This window comes from Haemorhous mexicanus, chromosome 4, assembly GCF_027477595.1.
Source record: "Haemorhous mexicanus isolate bHaeMex1 chromosome 4, bHaeMex1.pri, whole genome shotgun sequence".
Taxonomy (NCBI): Eukaryota; Metazoa; Chordata; class Aves; order Passeriformes; family Fringillidae; genus Haemorhous; species Haemorhous mexicanus.
Genome location: NC_082344.1, coordinates 47,638,382 through 47,658,187, shown reverse-complemented (window position 1 = coordinate 47,658,187; position 19,806 = coordinate 47,638,382). Strand labels below are relative to the sequence as shown.

Below are 19,806 nucleotides of genomic sequence, written 5' to 3'. Positions count from 1 at the left end.
ATAGAAAACCAGTTTGGAAGGGAAATCAAGGATCATCTGGTCCAATCTTTCACGGCAGAAGCACTGTCTAGAAAAGATGGCCCGGCATCTCATGCAGCTGAATCGAAAAAGTACTTGGGAATCCACCATTTCCCTGGGGAAGTTTTCCAATGCCTGAATGTTCCTGTGAAAAATTTTCCTCCTGTGTCTAACGGAAATCTCCCCGGGAACAAATTTTACTGCTTACCCTTGTCTTTGCCATGTGACTCCATGTGGAAAGGGAGTATCCCCCTCCATGAAGATTTGCCATAAAGAGGGAAGTGTAAAGAGAGTGCTTGAACATGTTGCATTTGCTGTGTAAAGGAAAATGTTGAATCTGAATAATCTAAAAAAGCACCAACGAAAGAAACCTGGCTGCGTGTTTGGCAGATGAACTGTACTGACTGTTTCCATTCTTACTCTTGTTTGGTCTTGTTTGACCAGCAGTAGCTACACTGGAGCTTCTTGGTATTTATTCTTGGTATTTTGATAGTCAAGCATATTCATTGTGCATCTCTAGGAAAGCAGATGAACCCACCAACACATGCACAATTCACTGCTTAACTCTACTTTTCTCATGTTATCAATTTTTTTTTTTTGATTAAGCTCTAAAGCCTTGATTCTGAGCTGAGTATTACAGCAGTATGAATAAATGCAGAGATATTTTTTATCTTAGCACAGTTCAAAAGTTTTTGTTTCACTAACAGGGGCTCAAAGTATATTTTTAGAGAGAATTGTGCCATGTGGCTACAATCTGTTGTAAATTCAAGTGCTTTTATGACAAAGCCCTAATTTTGAAGGGATTTCAGTCTTTTTAGTTATGCATAAACTTGAATTTCTGGATCGAGCATAAAGGATTAAGTCTTTTCTTTTACTTTTTAAAAGAAATAAACCCTGACTCTTCCTTTCTCCTCCTATTTTGGAGCTTAAATATCTTGGCAGCAGTGATTGAAAAAGTTCTAGTTAAACCAGTTTTGGAAAATAGTTTGGCAGGCTACAGTGGAGTAAAGCCAAAGTATGTTAGAGGTAAGTTTCAAAATCTAATTGTAAGCTAAAATTACAACTATTGTGGGAGAGAGTGATGTGCAACTCAAAAAAAAAGTATTTGGTCTTCCCTCTCCTCCTTTTTTCTTCTTTCTCCAATTAGTCAAGCTGTACTAGACTGCTAGAAACAGGACTTAAGCTTCTCACAGATCCTACGTTTCTTCTGCCTGAGCCTCAATCAGTGTAGACTGGAAATAACATTGTTAAGTAGTTCTTTGAAAAGTAGCTTATTTTTCATATCATATCATATCATATCATCATATCATATCATATCAAATCATAATCTTATATCACATCACATCATATCATATTATCATTAGGTAAAATTTCACATGCCTTAAAAATTTAGTTGTGTGCAGTCTATAGCACTGCAGATAACTGACCTTTTTTCTTTGCTGCATCATTTTTTGCAAAATAGTTGAAGCAAAGGCTGTTTCCATTTCCCTTGATACTTTCCAGTGTTGCACAAACACAGCTACTTTCAAATGCTTTCGTTTATCTGCTGTTGACTTTAGAAGTACAATTTGTAATATGACAGGATGACTGCAGGATATTCCTTGTAAAGTTTGCATAAAATGGATTGTGCATCTTTTTTCCCACAGTGAAAAATGTCTAGACTCTTCAGAATCTTTGTAAAGCTGTTATCCAGACAAATTAGTTCCATGAATTTGAGTCACATAAACCTCAAGAATTATAAAAATAAATGGGGTCACCGAGTCATTTTACCATTAGTAATAATACAAAACTCTCAAAACTCTGCTTAAAATCTGTAAAGCTGATAGAAAATTGCTTATCAGAGACAGCCCAACCTCTTTCTCCTCTTCCTCTTCTTCTTCTTCCTCCTCCTCTTCCTCTTCCTCCTCCTCTTCCTCTTCCTCCTCTTCTTCCTCTTCTTCTTCCTCAATTTTTCTTTTTATCTTTTCTTTTTTTTTTTTTTTTAGAAGATTTTCTGTTAATCTAAGTGTTAAAAATACTTCCCATCTGGGTGGGCATTTGTTATATATACATTTGTTGTACATACATTTGGCTGTCTCTGGGCATTGCTAAATTAAGCACAGATGTCATAGGGAATAATTTTTGGCTAACATCTGATGGCCAGCCTAAGAGTAGAAGTCCATGTAATACCCAGTTATATTCTTACAGAGATGTTAAATTAATTTTGAGGAAGTAACGATGTCATAATCTTCATGGTCAGTATCTTCTTTTTGATCTTTTATACTGTTCCAAAATTCATACCAATGCCAAAAATTAATTCCTCCTTTTCCATGACTTCTCACCTGGTTTTGATTGCACTTTTCAAATAGCCTTTGATCCAGCACGTGCTTGTTACATGTGCTTTCTTTGTGTGCCATATACTCAATTTGATACATTTTGAACAAAGAAATACTCAGAACACAACTTGCATTCACTTAGAATCCATCTCCTTGCTTTTACACAAGCCCTGACAACTGTGCTTTGTTTTACTTCCAAGCAGTTAAAACTGTGAACATTATTTTGTTTGGTCTTTTGTCTTTTCTGGAAGGAAAGGGAGAAGAAAAGAAGCAATGTGAATAAATTGAGTTAAGCTAAGTTTAGGAAGTGCCAGATTCATAGTTTTAACAATTTCCCCAGCTGAATGGTATTTTCATGCTCTGTTTATGTGTTGTCTTTGAAGAGAACCTGTAAGCAGAACATAACTTTAATAATATGAAATAGCTTTCTAAGAGGTTTGGTTTTTTCAGAGTTTGCATTATAGAGTTAGGAACAAGTAGAATGAAAGGAAACATGAAATTACTTTCATTCTGAAGAAGTCATGGCATAACATCATATAGTTTATCCCAGTGTATATTTTATGGTGATAGGCATAAAATGGTAAAGTATCTGCTTTCTCAGATGCATTTGCTGCTCTTTTGGATAATTAATGTCTGGATCATGACAAAATTTCTCATGCCACACACTCGTACAACTATCATCAAAGAGCAAAGATATAAATAAAATTTTAAAGGACTCTTTTTTTCTGAAGGAGTAGCTGTCTTTGATCTGTTTGATCTCTGGGCTCAGTAACTCTACTGCCTTTTTCTCATTTTCTCATGTTTTGGCCTAATAGCTGTCACCAGTTTCATATGAATCATTGCAGTCCAGTGCAGAGTCCACCAATATCTTTCAAGAGTAAACCTATTTGTTCTGCTCTGGACAATTCATCCATTTGCTGTTGGCCTGCCCTAAACACCCTTTCAGAAGTATGCCTGGCCATCACACAGTTGTCTGCTGTTTGTGGTGGGTTTTGTAATTCCCATCAGAAAAAAACAAGTCTTTTAAGGCCTCTTTTGAAGATAATTGATCAGCTCTAATGATTTGGAGTTTGTTTTGTTTATTTTTTAATTTCTCTTTGCAACTGTTGGGAATTGCAGAGTGAGTGAAATGTGTACCCTTGTGACATCTTAGCTTTCTGGCTCAGGACATTACCTAGCTAATAGTTCACATGTAAAATCAGTTGTCTTGAAAATTTCAGAAGAAATGCCTGTTTATGGTGCACGGCTAGAGGAACAGCATTTTTCTTTCTCAGGCTTGTACTCTCAATTTTCAAAAATTTCTCTCTCCATTGCATCAGCAAGAGACTGTAGACTGTCATCATCTAGTCCATCTTTAGGGATAACCAGGGTGAGGTTGGACAACTGCTTGTGCTACTGGAGAGTTACACATGAGGAGGTAGAACATCTCCCATCATTTAGAGGTAAAGTAATTGCAGATGTTTTGTACACAACAGGCAGGTTGCTATGCCAGTTTCCTTAAATATCTGCAGTCCTGAAGCAGAGCATCAGATTTCATTGATTTTTGCGTTCCTTTTTAAAGTTTTGTGCATGCAGAGTTTTGAAATAGAGAGGAACTTAGGCTTCAGGGAATAAATCCCTACCTAAATCAGAATAAGATGACAATTCATTCCAGGCGAGTCATCTGGATTATCTTCAAGGTTGATTTTTTACCTTTTGTTCTAGCCAGAAATTCTGCTGTGTATATAATGATAGATTTCTAAAATTATGTTTGGCAAGCACAAAAAAACATGTCCAATTTGTGCACCACTGAAACTTTGCAAGGAAGTACATAGCTGCTCTTGATCCACAAAATTGCAAGGAGCTTTTTGTCCTTCATATCCATTATCTAGACCCAGACTTCCTGCCTCGAATTTCCAAACTTCCATCCTATTTTGTTACTTCAGTTAGAGCTTGTAATTTGTCCTTTAAGAATACCAGACCGATAGCATTTAACAAGGACATTTTTTTCAAAATGGTTTATTATCGCAGACCAAATTACCTGAAAGAATAGTGTTGTTACTAATGGATGATGCACGGACTAGTAATTGCTGCATTTTTCTTCTTTTTTCCCCCTCTTTACCAAAAAATTGGTAGATAATGTTTTAGGTAGTTCAATAACAGATGTTGAACTCGAGATGGTTTGTTTGAGAAGGCTACATAACGTTTGTGAAACTGGAGGTATTTCGGTCTTTTGACTTATTATTTTTAGATTTCAGTGGAAAAATGCTGAAGAGCAGCAGTGATTTTCCTTCTGCTATCATCAAAGTATTTCTAAATTGTTTTTCTTCTAAGCATTAGAATTTTGTTAGGGCTTCTTTTTGAGCCAAAACAAATAGTTCTTACTATATAACTAGAAGCAATTTAAAACGTTTTCAAGAATATTTTCATAGTGGAGCAATTACTGTATCTTAGTATTTTCCTGTGTGATGAATTGTGATTGAAGTAGGCAGAAAATAATGAAAATTTGAACCTAGTATGTATATGAAATGTGGGAAAAGGTCAAAAATACAGGAAAATAAAAGAAAGTAGCTGGAAGTTATGGCAGTCTGATCACAGGGAACATTTGGTTCTTCTTAAGCCTCTTCAGCTGCTGGAAATTGAGATGCATGAGATATGCATGTGCATTGCTGGCTAAGTTTCTAGGGACAGAAATAAAGAGCAGTAGTTGGACAAATGCGTGCCAAAATGGCATTTTCTGAAGGCCAGTAAAGGAATGCATAGGTGAGAAAGGGTCTTAGCCAAGGTATTCTTGCTGATGCATTGATTATTTTTGAAAGTAGCTAATAATTTTTTTAGATTAGGCATGAAGGATTTGACATTGATTATAATAACTTTATGTAATAAAATTAATTTCTGAGTATCTGTTGCTGGTATAGAAAAATTAAAGATTCATGTTTTTATAGTGTTTCCATGAGGAATATGTACTTACTTTCATGCCAAATTTTTTCTGCACTATGAAAACATGTATCATTTACAGGTGGTATTAACCAGTGATCAGGTTCAATAAAAATCAGTAGGTTGCTGAAATATTGCATCTAGTACTAGTAAGGGAAGTGGTGGCATTTTGAAATCAGAAGTAATTTCTATGATATTTTCCATTCAGTATTTTACCCCTTTGGGGTTGTATTCTAGTTACTCTATGAAACAAGATACCTGATGTTCAAAGCTTTTGGCAAGCAGCTGCTAAAATGAGATGTCTCATCTTTCCTGCCTGTAAATTCCTAGACCATTGCATTTCAGCTGGCAGCTTGTTCTCTGGTTTTGGCCCTTGAGACAGTGACTCTGTCCTGGCCTCCTTTTTCTCCCGGGGCAGGTAAGGAATGGGTTGTGGCCAGACCCTGCCTCTGCTCACACGAGTAGCAGGAACTCAATTTGCTGTTGTTGCTTCCAGAGCTCATGAGAAGAAAGTGAGTAAGGAGAACACTTTTACTCCAAAATTGCCATCCAGCCATAGTAAAAGTATATTTTTGCATAGTAGGAACTGGGAAATAATGTAGTCTGCACTCATGAATACACACAAAGTCACATATACACAACATATGTGGAAGGATATCTCCTTGGTGACAGCTACTCCACTTATTGCAGTGTCTGGGCTTTTGAGGGTCTGACTTGTGCATCTGGAGTGGTTTTATTTAAGCAAATATATTTGGCTCTATTAGGATCTAGCATTCTGTGGGATTTTCCCCATGACTTATTCACAGGGTGGCTGCGGATTTTTGTATTGGTTTAGAAAAAGTGATTGATTTAGGGATAAATAAGGGGAGAAATACCTTGTTTCACTTAAATAAGTGAAAGATAAGAAAAGAAGAAATATATGAACATAGAATTGAAGAGCAAATATGAGACAAGTTGGTAACTAAATGGGCTTGATGGTCTGTATTGCTTATGTTCAGTACATCATAGTTAGAAGAGGATGTTTGAGAGAATGATCTGTGTGATTTCCCCTGACCTTTTCAGTTTGACATTGGTCATGCCATTCAGGATCATTGGATGTGGCAAGGGAAGAAAGTTACTGAGGGGAGGAGGTGATATAGAATGTTTATTGAGGTGCTTTGTGTTTGCTGAAGATAGAAAAACAAGTTATATATTTATGGGACCTTCTGTTGCCACAACAAAATAAAATTGGAAAATTGTACTTCACCCAATCATGTGGGAGAAGTAATGGCTGTCCCAACAACTTCCTATGTGCTATGTGGCACAAATTATCCTGAAAACACATTTTCTAGTATTTAACTGGTGCATCATCAGTTACTACTGCAAGTTTTACTGCAGGCAACATTCATGTGGTTTGTTCCTCTGGGCTATTTGGTAGTCAATGAAGTAACTTCATAGGTAGAGTAAATGCTATTTAATGCTCAAATGACTTTTGATTTTTATAAGTAGAACTGCCTCCTGGAAAAACTGTGGAACTGCTAAACTGTTTGCTTTTTCAATACCTCCAGATGATTTATATTGAAGATAAAGTTGCAAGTAAAGAACTATTGTGCTGGCTGGCTGGCTGGCTGGGAGTACAGAAACACATGAACACCTGAGCTGGATTTCCTCTCAAATGTTTGTGTTATTCTGAATATTATTTATTATTTACAGAACACTCACTGCGTTATGAACCAGTGCTTGTGCTTCTTCAATGCTCTGCTGAAATGATTCTCCTGTTATTGCTGAACGTGGATTTATTCCAAGAGGTGTGGTTTCTTCAGGCAGACTTGCCAATGTTTCAGTCTTCATAGGTTACATAAAATCTGCATGGATCTGAAAGCACATCTTCATCACAGTTATGCAAGAGTCATGCATAGCTGTGATTTGCTCAAAATACAATAGATACTTCTTTCTTAATGGAAGTTCACAGAGGGTTTTTGATGTACCCTCAGAAGATGTTGAGGGTATGCTCTGTTATGTTGCATCATGGAGCTCTGCAGCCTGTTCAGGCTCTCTGGAAAGCCTGGTTAGGGTCACTTGCTGTACCTATTGCTAACTGCCCTGGAAATCTGTCAGCAAGATCTCAGTGGGCAACTGTCGAGGTCAGTACTGGCTTCTGCTGTGTTTTGAAGTCTTAGTCATGTTCTACTCGTGAGATGTTACAGGCAGTCAAGCTGTTTATTGACTTGCTTAAAAAATACTGAGAAATTTGAAAGTCTTTCCAAAAAATTACCCAGTTGAAGGTTGTAATGTTCTTCAAACTCTGCTCCTGAAGCTTAAATGTAGTGGTGCTATTTAAAGCCAAGAATGGAAAGGGAATGCTCTGGCGTTAGTTATCTCAGTTATAAATCATGTTAGAGGTTTGGATTTATATGGTCATGATATGTATGGTATATATTGAGAATGTCTGTCTAGAGCATCCACATTTAATGTCAAAGGGTAGTGCTCTGTAACAGGGTTGCTCTAGTGACTCTGCAGGGACTTATTGTTCTGGAGATTTCGTATTTGAAATAAGTGGTGTTTGATTTTGCAGGGTGCAGAAAGTACCTGTGAGGAATCCGGGGCTGGTTTTAACAGCAGTAACTTCAGACCACAGAATGCTGTTTAATGCTTCTGGGATTAAGCATTGCAGATGCAGCTTATTTATATCGTGTGAACTAGCCCTTTCTGTTTATGTTGTTTTGTACTGTTCAGCAAACATGTTATGTCTGGTGTGTGTGATGTGTGGCAGTGATGATGGGCATATCACAGTTCCATTTTCATGCAGAATGGAAGCAAACTCTGATTTAATATTTTAAGTCCAGTACAGATCCAGTGAAGAATCCTAATTTAAATACTTGGCCATTGTTTCAGAGTAATATTTAGATTCAAAAGACAATTTTCAAAATTTTTTTGCAAGAATCTCTCTAATTAATTCTTACTGCCTTTGGCTGAAGATAGAAAGAAATATGGAATATAAATAATGTGCATCTAATTCTTGGATTTCTATAAGCAAGAGAAAGCAAACTTAAGTTTCAAAAGCTCTTATAATTGGCCAATAATAATAATAATAACAACAACAACAACAACAACATGCTTCATTTTAGTCATTGCATTATGAGAAAGTTGTGACACCTTGATTAGACCTAGATTTTTCTTGGGATTTTGTAAACTGTTTGAGATGACATCTTTTCCATGTGTGTTAAAAACTCATATAGAAACAAGATGTGTAATAGGAATTCCCTTCCTTCCTCTGCTCCATGATATTTTTGTAAGTGAGGCTATTTCTGGGATCATCTGTGATTTCTTTTAGTCTAAAATTATATATATTCAGCTTTTCTTTCTTCTCCACTCACTCTTGTTCCTTTCTTGGCCCCCACAGAAAATAGGGGAAAAGGCTACTTTTTAGTACATATGAAATTGAGTTACTTTAAACGGTTTTCAGTGACTCAGCACAGAATATTAATTGCACTGCTTTTAAAACAGAAAGACCCGCAGGAGCCCATTAGTGTTTGGTGCACTGGTCAGATGGGCTGAGATGGATGGGACTGGTCAACCCCAGCAGAGTAGGAATCCCTGGAGCTGGTGCTACCTAAGCCATCAAACCATCCAGCTGAGGTTGAGAGAGAAGTGAGGTGAATCATTAGTTCTTTGCTTAATTTCCACTCTTGTACCATGAAATTAGGCTATTTTCTGGGGCTTTCAACTGTGGAAGCACCCAGGAGGACACAGGCAACGCCATTTAAAAATTACAGACTTTACAGACATTCTAGAAGCAACCTCAGGATTTTATGCAAGTGAAAGGAATCTCACTTTTTCTACCTTAAAACCAGTGTCTAAGTCCCTTTTAGAGATTCATCAGCTTTTGAGCAAATCAGTCAAATTTTCATCAGGGAAATGTTTGGGACTTAAATTTGATCCTGCAGTCATTTTGTATATTTCCTAACATCACTGAAAAAAATATTCCAGGGCTGTATTTGTAAATACATCTCTACTAATTTTTCAGAGTTTTATTTTTTGATACTGTCAGGTTTTCAACAGAACAGAATACAGGGAATTGATCTGATTCAACTTTCTGAGAGGCTTTTGCTTGTGTCTTACACAAGAGGCTGTTACTGAAAACTTGGTAACCATGGGGTGAAAGGTAAAGCTCTGTTACTGATTAAAAAGAGTAAGTGAAAAAAGCAACCTTCATATCATTTTCCAGAAGGGAAAATGATTGTTAAGTAGGAATGGAGTTAATAGAAATTTTATGGATGAAATTATTTTTTATCGAAAAAAATTTTTCATTAAAGATAGTAACTGGAAAGATTTCCCTTTTTGATACAAGGAAAAAGATCATTTTTAGCCTTTACAGTTGAAAAAAATTTAAAGAAAAATAAAAACAAAACCAGAAAAAACCCCAACAAACAAACCAACAAAACCCCCCCCAAAACCTCCTGAAAACAAACAAACAAACAAACAAACAAACAATACCCCTCAGCAATATTCCAACAATAAAAAATCCACGTAAACTGAGGAAAGAGATTGTTTTGCTGGGGTGTAAAACAGTAAGTCAAAGGAAGTCCTATATTATAGAAGGATTGGGAAGTAAACTTTCAGTTGGTTAATTAAAGTAGTGAAGAAAGTGATAACTAGAACTTGAAAAGCTATAAATGAAGCGCATTCAAAACAACTAAAAAACTGTTAACTCCGTACAACTTTTAATAAGCCAGAGCTTCACTATTTGGGTAAAAAAGCTTGGTATTTTGTCTTTTTTGACATTAAGTACTACTTTTAAATGTCAGTTGAATTTGCATAGGCTGGAATGATTTCTATCAACTGGGCCTAATTACCTACCTAAGTGGCCTCTAGATGTGCAATTGCACGTTTGGCTCAAACATGGACTGTTTACCATGGAAACTGAATACTTTTTTTTTTTTTTAATGTTTGCTTCAGTCCAATATGTTGTAATTTCAAACAGGCTTATAAAAAAGGCAGAGTAAGATGTTACCCAATAGCTTACACCACAAAAAATCAACCATGCCTAAATAGTTTGTTCTCTGTTAGATCTTTGTCCTTGCTCCTATTGAAAGCCCGTTTGTGACTTCCTGCCTCTGAGGGAGAAGTGTACTCATGCTTCAGCTGGCTGGGGGTGCCTTCTCCTGCCCCTGCCCAAGCTGCAGTGTGGAGCTGCATGTGACACACTTTTCCCAGGTGTCCAGGCGATGCAAACAGAATCATTTCAGTTTTGGCAAGACATAGCATCATAGTTTATTTTCAATTACAGATCAAGTCTTAGTTTTAAATTTGATTTTATTTGTATATATTACAAACTTTTTAATCTAAATTTCCTATCTATATTTATCCTGTATTCAAGGTCAAAAAGGATGTGTGGGTTTTTTTTATAGAAAGCATGGCTTTAAATAGTTACTTTCCTTCTCGAAAAATCTGATTTTAGACTTAGGGACAGCACTGTGAGTCAACACTACAAAAATTTCCTTTAGACCCCTGGGAATATTTGGAATTCAGCAAATGGCAGTTAGTAGCTGTTTGGGACATGCTTAATATTAGGTTAAATTACTCATTCCTGGATTAAAAAACTAACTGGAAATTGTGCTAATGTAGCCTTCTCCCTGCTACATATGAAATGATGCGGGATCTCAGGTTTATTCTTTCTACCTGGATTAGTCTAGTAGTATATGTTTAGTTTTTATAAATTTCTTTTACAGAAGTTCAGAATTTGAGGTATTTTTCTAAGTACAAACTGAAAAAAGAATTATTAAAGAAAAGTTGAGTGACTTGGTAAGTGAGAATTTTATTTTGATCTGTACCATATTTTGTAGGAAATAGTTTCAGTAATCTGCTTAAACCATGAGAAACAACCTAAAATAAACATATTTTTATTTTAATAAATTGGAAGTCCTTTAAAAAGTGTTGAATTGTAATTTATTCTCTTCAGAAATGATCCTGTCATAACATTATAGAGGCAGCCTATATGACTGTCGAGCTTTATGAAGATTTTTTTCTCTCTTAAATGTTTATGATCGCCTTGTGTAGATTAGCACACAGATTGCACTGGATTTTTATTCTCAGTACCACAAGTCACAACCACTAAAATGTAATTACCTTATCTTGAAAGATTCTTGCTGGCTACTTGATGAATCCTCTTTTGAATACCAGGACATCTTCTCATAACCCATCACAGCTGCACAAAGTGTACAAAACACGTTGTGTTTCTTTTTCATTGTGCATGACAAAAGTTGAGTTTGTTACAGTTGGTTGCAAAGTGGAGAGATTGCCATGGTTCACTAAAGCCTGGGCCTGCAAGCACTTTTGTTCATGTTTAACTTTGGTGAGTTACATGGGCAAGCACATGGATATGCGTGGGCGCAGTTAGCACTTCTAGTTATGTAAAACTCCAGAGCCCCTAGCTGTGAGGCTGTGCCTGTGAGACAGCCACAGTCAACAACAGAGCAGCTTTTAATCACTTTGTCACTTGGGCATCTGAGAAGTCTGTTTCGGTTTGTGAAAGACTTTCAAAATTTTTTGTTTGGGTTTGTTTCTTCTTTTTTTTTTTTTTTTTTTGGTAAAATTAAAATCCCCTGAGTGTGAATTTCTGTGTAACTGTATAAAAATATGTTCATACTCTAAGGGAAAGTCTTAAAAGGAGCCTTTCATAGGAAAATAAAATAATTTTGTCCTTCAGTTAATTCCCTCTAATGTCGCCAACTGCTTCCTGGCAAGAAGAGAATTCCTGATCAATTTTTAATGGAAAGAATGTACTACAAAAGTCCTTGGGGTATGTAAATCAGACACCTCTTGGATGAGGCTCTTTAGATTAATCCAGGTGAGGTAGTTTCTAAGGAGCAGAAAAGTCTCTAAAGTCAGAGCTTGATGCTGTTGGGCCAAACACAGCTGGATTTGTAACTGGAAGGAAACCGGGAGCCACAAAGTGGATCTACCACAACTCTTTCCTGGAGAGAAGCAGCAGTCTCCTCTAGAGAAGCTGGGTATGCTTTACAGGAAGCTGCCTGCACTCTGTCTGCTCAGTGTTGTCCACGGAGCAGAATCACTGATCCCCCACTAGACACGGCCCTTTATGATCATCTCTCTCATGTGCTTTTTCACACACCCTCAGCCACACAGATTCATCTCTCAGCTGAATCTACAAAAATGACCTTTGCTGGATGGCAACAGGGTCTTCTTGTAGTTTTGAGCATGTGTTACTGAAGACACACTCAAAACTATGCCTGAGTGACTGTCTGTGGGACCTTTCATCCGAACACTGTGTAATGGGGATGTACTGATCTACCCCACAGTGTGCTAGGTCGAGGTGGGACAGATGTAAGCAACTCTGTTTCACCAGCCAGAGTGCTCCGTGCCTCTTGGCTGGGAGCCAGGAGGGGTCTAGGTTTGAATGCCTTTAGCAGTGTAGCTTCTGTGTGCTACTGTTCTAAGGATTAACTTTTAGAAAGTCAGATAAGCCAAAGCAGCCCAGCCCTGTCATTGTAATGATCCAGAAGTGTACTGGTGCTACCAGGGATGAATTGTTATCACAGATAGGAGATAAGCAAGAAGACAAGAAGCAAAGGGCAGAAAATGATGTGCAGGAAGTTCTAGCCAAATATGAGGAAGAAGTTCTTTACTGTACAGGTGACCAGAGCACTGTCAGAGATTGCTCACAGAGATTCCAAGTCTTCTTCACTGGAGACATTCAAGAACCATCTGAGTAACTCTTGAGTCACTCATGGACTTGTTAGTTTGATTAAAAAAATGCCTAGATATTGTCACAGGTCAGAGTGATGTTCCTTAAAAGTGATTGTCATGCATTTCTGCCAAGAAACCTAACCTGTAGCATAACTTCTTGTTCTATCTTCTGACTGTGTATTAACTGTGAAAGAGATAAAGTTCATCTTTAAAAGGATGAGGTCAATATGAGGAGAAGCATTAGCACTGTCATCAGCAGACCTTCAGCAAAAAAGACCTTTTCTCTTAATATGTTTTTGCTTGTCAGAAGATAATTGGCTTGGGTAACGTAAGCTGGACTCCTGGTCTTGAAACACAGCCCATCCTTGTGAAGCATACTTTCTTGGATGCATTTCTCCTTGGACCTTGGAGAGCTGAGGAAAGCTTGTATTCTTCCCTTGAGTGTGTTTGCAGGAAGTAGGGCTATTCATGAAGCAAAAAGTGCTCTGCTTCTGGAGCACTGGCAGACTTTACACTAAGGGAAAAGTAAAAGCTGAGAGAGAGTTGCAGCGGGCTGCTACATAATTTGTTTTTCTACATATTTTCCTAGGAAAAACTTTTTAATGATGAGAAGCACAGCACTTTTCTCTGCAAGGTTTATGTTATGTTAGCTGAACAAAAATAAAGTGATTGAAACGTGAGTGTTTAGAAGGAAACAATATGCTGTGAACAATACTGGCTGGAAATGCTACTACATGTTTGGAGTGGGGTTGTCTGCCATTGGAAATAATAAAAATAGAGCTTTAATTATACATTGGGGTTTGGTTTATTCTGGAAGCTAATTTTTAAGAAATTCAGGTTTATTTATTGGTTGTGTCATGGGAATGTTTGGCTTGTTCTAACTCCAGTCTTCAGCATTTTTCATTTCAAGCTATATAAAGGAGAAGATCATCTGTGGTACATCTACCCCAGTTCAACAGAATGGGCTGTAACCCATCTCTGTAAATATACTGCCTTCTGTGTTGCTTCTAGCCACAGCAAGACTTTCAAAATTATGTATATTCTTCTAAAATTTACTCAGGTCTCAAAACATGGCAAAGCATCCTTCAATATGCTTCAAAACCAGTTCGTTTTTCACAAGGGCAATGAAAGGGTATCACAGTGGGATTTCCCCATGCATTTCCTTCAGGATGAGTGACTAGTTTCCCTGACATAGGAAATGGCATTCTAGTTGGATTTTGTGTCATGAAGACACAAAGAGTGGATAGGATTTATCTGAACGCCAGCGAGATTCCCTCCTTCCCTCCCTGCCTCTTGGCTGGGCAAATAGCTAGCCAGCTAGCAGCCCTCCAATCACCTGGGCTGCCAAGCCTCCACCCCTTGACACTGAGGGCTCCCACACCATCTGCAGCTGGCTTTTAAAGCAAGACTTTTAATAAAATCACTTTAAGTCATTACTCTTTTATTTATGACAGCAGGAGTTCGGGACTGCGTAAGAGGAGCAGAAATTTGCCCAGCAGAAGTTACTCTGAATCAGGTTAGTAATGAAGTTTACTGCTGAAAGAAGTAACCTGAAAACAGACTAGGTTATCTTAGGGAACCTTGCCTTTAACATATGTGCTGTTTGAGTAGCAGGAGCTGTGGTATGCAGTTTGTTTACATTGCAGCATTATTCTGTCTTTGGTAAATATTCTGTGTTAATATATAGAAGATGCAGTTATATTTTCCTTCCCAGTCTGCCTAGAAGGTGTTTCTGCCTTTAGAATGATAAAACTTGCTTTGCTTTTCCCTTTTATGCACCTTATACTTCTGTTAGAGGTGCTGCTTTCCAATGTTATGGTTTATTATTGAAATATGATACTTTAAATATTTCAAAAACTCCCTTAGGAGTTTTGTGAAAGTCTTGGGCACCACATGAATTTTTAGGACACTTGCAGTAAAATGATAAATTGCCTGTGCATGTGTGTACACACACTCAAATCATAGAGTATACCTAGTTTTGCTTCATCTCTCTATTCTTTTTACTTGCATTATTTCACAAGACCTTACTTTCATATATTATTGCACAAGACCTAATAAATGTAGTACTGCAGTTTTTAATAACGCTGCATGTACTTAATAGGAAAAAAATGCATAAACTTTTACAGGTTTTTTAGGAAAAATGTGGCTGAAAAAATAGGCTAAATTAATCTGTATTAACCAGTATATATTTATATTTTCCCATTTCCCATATGTTACAAACTTATTGGAGTATTTTATCCTTAATTAGTATGCTGTTTTATATATGTTTTTTATATATGTTTAACTACTGCATCTAAAATTGGTAGTATATTATATAATACCAGCTCAACAGAATAGTTTTGAGTAAAATATCTTTATTTTATTTTGGCTTCAAAAATCATTAAACATAAATCTCAACAGTACTAAAACTTTCAGGGGTTTCATATTGCTTTATAACATTTGCTTTCCATATGCAATTTTTATGTTTTTATATTAGAATTTTTAATGGAAAAATTTGTGGGAAACGTTGAATGGCAGCTCAGCAAAACTTTGGATTTTCCCATGTGTAGTTTGTGTTTAATGTGTACTAACTTAAACCATGTATGAGACAATCGAATTAAAATTTTATTTTAATGGAAATAAAATTATTGGACATGATGTAAGTTACGTTTTTTCGCTCCAATATCCACATATTTTTTGATTTTTGTGTAGGATAGGTGGTAAGATTAGGTTATTGTACATGAAAAATACTTTGCAGAAATGGTAGATTTTATATGACTTTGGAGTAGTCAAAGCAGGTTTAAATATTAATATAATCTTTGCAGATAGAGACTTTGTCCCTTGCATTGTGTTTTTAGTTACAAATTTTTTGACCCCAAACCTTTCCTGACAGAAGAGGGCTAACAACAGATGATGATTAAATGTTCCTGATAATCCACCTGAACAAAGAGCTGGTATGAATTGTAAGGCTGAACTTATCTCCTTGGACTGGCATTCCGATGTGTAGCAGACAAGCAGTAAATTATCTGGTTTACAATTGGCCAGGAGAAGCTGAAATTAAGATGATTTTATCAGCAGATGCTGTAGAGAAAAAAAATAGCCAAGACAATAAAGAACAAAAGGGATTGGAGAAATACCTGCTTATTCGGGTACTCTTGACAAATACTATGAAAGTCCTCCACACATAAGAAAGCTTAGTTTTGTTTTATCTTCCCCCTGTTAGATAAATCTGTCAAGTTCATTTCCTGTCTAAATTATGTCTTACTCTCCTCCTTGCTGTATCTTGGTTGAAGGTGGTTGAAGGGGTAAAACTAAACTGTAGTGTGGATAGCTTAGTTCTCTCTAGGAATTCATTCAAGGAAGGAGGAGGCTTCCATAAGGACTGGTCATTGGTCCTCAAGTCAAAGGTAGTTTTACTTTGACTTGCTTTGTTGAAGGACTGCTGGAGGTGTGTTCGGTGTTTACAGCGTAACCTGTAGCTCAATGACAACTTGGTCGGAAGAGCCTTCAGGAGCGTGGTGACCCAGCACATGGGGAGCAAAGAGCGGCCAGCTCGGCTGTGTGCAGCCGCAGGAGAGTGCCAGTGTTGGTAACAAGCACACTTCACAGCTGCTTGTTGTGGCAAAGTGAAACTGGCTGTGCTTGTGACGCAGTGCTCTCTGTAAGGCAGACTTCAGAGAGGAGTCTAGCACAGTCGGGATTACATGAGACACTAATCAGGTTGTCTCCGCACCTTAATTACAAATAACTGCATACTGTTGGTGAGTTCAAGGGCTTTTTCCTTTGTGGTTTCTTATCACTCATTGCCTATTTTTAAACTCTGTATAAGGTGAGGATTCAATATTTTTTCTGTTTAAACTGCATGAACAGTACAGTCCACGCTGACTGATGGTCCTTGCAGGCTACGTGCCTAACACTGCTGTTCAAAGGCAGGCAGGTATCCAGCTCTGCTCCAAGAAATGTAGGACAGGTGCACCAGAGATGCCTCAAAAGCACTCACTTCCTCCTTGATTGATTACCCAGTGTAATTATCAAAAACCCCCTTTCCCAGGCTGTCAGATGTGCCTTCCCAGGAAGGCTCAGAGCAGAGCCAGTGCTCCTCAGCTGTGCTGCACATTCAGCAGGGGCCCAGGCCAGCGCTGGCAGAGCTCACAACAGTAAAGGCCAAGATGAAGCAGAGCCCACAGTTGTGTGCTAGGATGAGGCACAGTGAGGCTGCAGCAGGGAAAGGAGGAAGAATAAAGGAGCAGTTAGGAAAATACTGAAACTTGCTAGTGAAAAAGTAGGAGAGAGAATTTTTTAATGTGTTCATTTGCCCTACTTAATGTTCCTCTCTGTCATAAAGATCAGCAGAAAAGAAAACTGATATTTGTCCAAACTCAGAAATAAGATCTGTAGGTCTGCAGGAAAAAGACCTTACAAGAGTGTGTGATGGCAGTCAGTATAAGCTTGTCTAGGACAATGCTGCCACCAAAAGGCACACCCAGCTGTTACCTTCTTTGCTCCTGTAGGTTTGTATTTTAGCATGAGATGTGCTCTGCCTCAGTTCTGATAAACTGCTTGTGAGTCAGCACACATCAGCAGTGAGCCATTCCTCAGGCTGTTCTCTTGCAGGGGTAATGCATTAAAGGATCTGCTTTACAAGAGACACCTCAGAAAACCCTTACACTTGTCAGTTATTTCTGAGGACACTTGTCACCTTATAGCTATGTCATTTGGTCCTGTGTGAAGCCAAATATCTTTGTAAGCTCATCTGTTCTTCCTGCTGTACTGTCTTATCAAGTATGAAGTCCCAGCCAAATCTGAAAGGGGGCCATGCCTGAAGTACAGTACTGCACTTGGCAGACAGCAACAGAAGTTGTGAAGCAGGGTTCAGGCTGCTATTTTTTGCTATGAGCTTAGGCCTACTAAATGTAGGAAACTGTGGAAGATGGGAAGATGTGCTGGATTCCAGTGATTTTTGTAAAAGGATGTATTTGTCAAGTCCATGTTAGGATGGATATACTTACAAAGAGAAGTTTGCCATTCACCAGGTGTGTTTTTTTTCTCTACTGACCCAAAGTTTGTATACTGAACTCGGTCTTTGGTTGTGCTCCAGTTTCTAAAGGCTAAAGAAGAAAGGCTGGGTTTCTGTCAGAAGAGGTGTCTTTTACTGGCTTGTGGCTAGCAAGAACTAGCCTCCTCCCTCTCCCTTAGAAGCAGACATCAGAAGCAGAAAAACTCCTCCTATTTTGCCATAGAGATTCCTTCTCAGCAGAGAAAAGCAAAATGTCCAGAGATAGTAGCATATAATAACAGAGATAACCATAATATAATGTCACTTACTGGCCACTGCAGTAAATGGCTGTACCATTTTCGGGACTTCTTGTCCCAAATGGCAGAGAAGCAAAACAATCTGAAATATCTGAAATGCCATTTGAATAACAAGAGTCTTGGAAATTCCTTAGTGGTCTGAGAACAAGATCTGCCAGAGTATTTTTTCATGTTAATGAATTATGAAATGAAATATTATCTGGGGAGGAGGGAGAAATAATTCCTTAAAATATGCTATGTTTCTGCAACATTGAGATTGCTAAGGTGAGGGGCGTGGAGTCACAAGAGGGTTGCTGCCTGTCACATGGGCTGCAGACTAGTAAGTATATTAATATAACATCCTAAGTGGTTGCTACAGCTTCAGAACTGTCATGGCGGGGGGGGGGGGGGGGGGGGGAAGTGTCTTCAAAATATTTTTTCGAGTACAGCCCAGGAAAAATAAACCTGGCTATGTGGGAGTGGAGTGCCTCAGCCTCAGGCCCAAAAAAAGGCTGCTCTTCCTGAAGAGCTCAGGAGACACAGCAGGGAATTTTGCCTGAACAGTTCAGTGCTAATTCCATTAGAAGATGTGGATCTCTGCTGACATGAATATCATCTGAGTTCTGTAACTGGTGAGGTTTTCGTAGTGGGTGAGTCTGCGTACCATGGGCAGATTCTTGTCTCTGGTGTGCTGGAAGGACTGCCTAATTGCAGCAGAGCTTTGGAAACTTGCCTGTCCGCCTCCTCCCACTGTCCTGGGCCACCTATCACCTTTCTAACGGGATTAAGCATTACCGTCCCCAGCTATTCAATTTCATTCACTACCCTTTGCCAAATTCCTTTACTTGAAAGGGAATAGAGACCTTTTTTCTTAAGGGTGCTCTTTGAAGGCAGAAGTGGCAGGTTTGAGTGTACTTGGGGACTTATTACAGGAAGAGGGTGAAAATGTTCTTTCTCTTCTCTGGCAATTTTTTTTCCCCAAGCAATCTTGTATAGGGATGGCAGAGTTCCTGATACTCTGTGCTTCTGACTCTCTGTTTTAGGATCAAGCACTGTTAATTGAGCTATCCATCTTCATACAAAGTCATCGCTGTTAGTGGATTGAACTAGTGTGAGTAGAAATCTCCTTTACTGTTCTAGGAAAGTGGTACAAACAAGGAAGAAATAAATGAATATAAAAGAATATCTTTGTCTAAATTAAATAGATGTTCAGTTCCCAGGAGGGTTCCACTTAACAAATCATGAGCAGAGTATGTATATTTATGGTATGAGTTGCAAAGGCAAACATCAGTTTGGGAAGATGATAGATGGTACTGCTTGATTCTTACCAAACTCTTAGCCGTCAACAATACAATTCAAACAAATACATGAAGACAGAACTTGTACATTAATATTGCCTCTTTAAAATATTATTTTCTATGGGATGCTCATGTCATCCCTCCCAAGCAAATGCTTTGGACCCTTAGTGACCATTTGTTTTAGGTGGGAAGCTGGATCACTGCTGCTCATAGCAGGCACCCATATCACAGGCCAGAGAGGCACTGCCCATCCATCTGCTGGCCTCCAGGACCAGGTTGGTCACAGAATCTGAGCTTGT

General features: G+C 38.1%; 1 protein-coding gene across 7 annotated transcripts in view; it reads left to right on the top strand.

Moving 5' to 3' along the window:
• Window positions 1–19,806, top strand: part of SLC7A2 (solute carrier family 7 member 2) — a 54,170-nt gene that overhangs the window by 13,043 nt on the left and 21,321 nt on the right. For 3 of the 7 annotated variants that reach the window (XM_059844730.1, XM_059844725.1, XM_059844726.1), the window contains one exon: window positions 14,393–14,454. Coding sequence is in view for 2 of the 7 variants with exons in the window: in XM_059844723.1 (XP_059700706.1) it covers window positions 14,386–14,454 (69 nt within the window). In the remaining 5 variants the exon portion in view is untranslated. Of the gene's footprint in view, window positions 1–14,291; window positions 14,455–19,252; window positions 19,321–19,806 lie in introns of those variants that run through there. The other 4 variants (XM_059844727.1, XM_059844729.1, XM_059844723.1 and 1 more) reach the window with 4 other exon arrangements.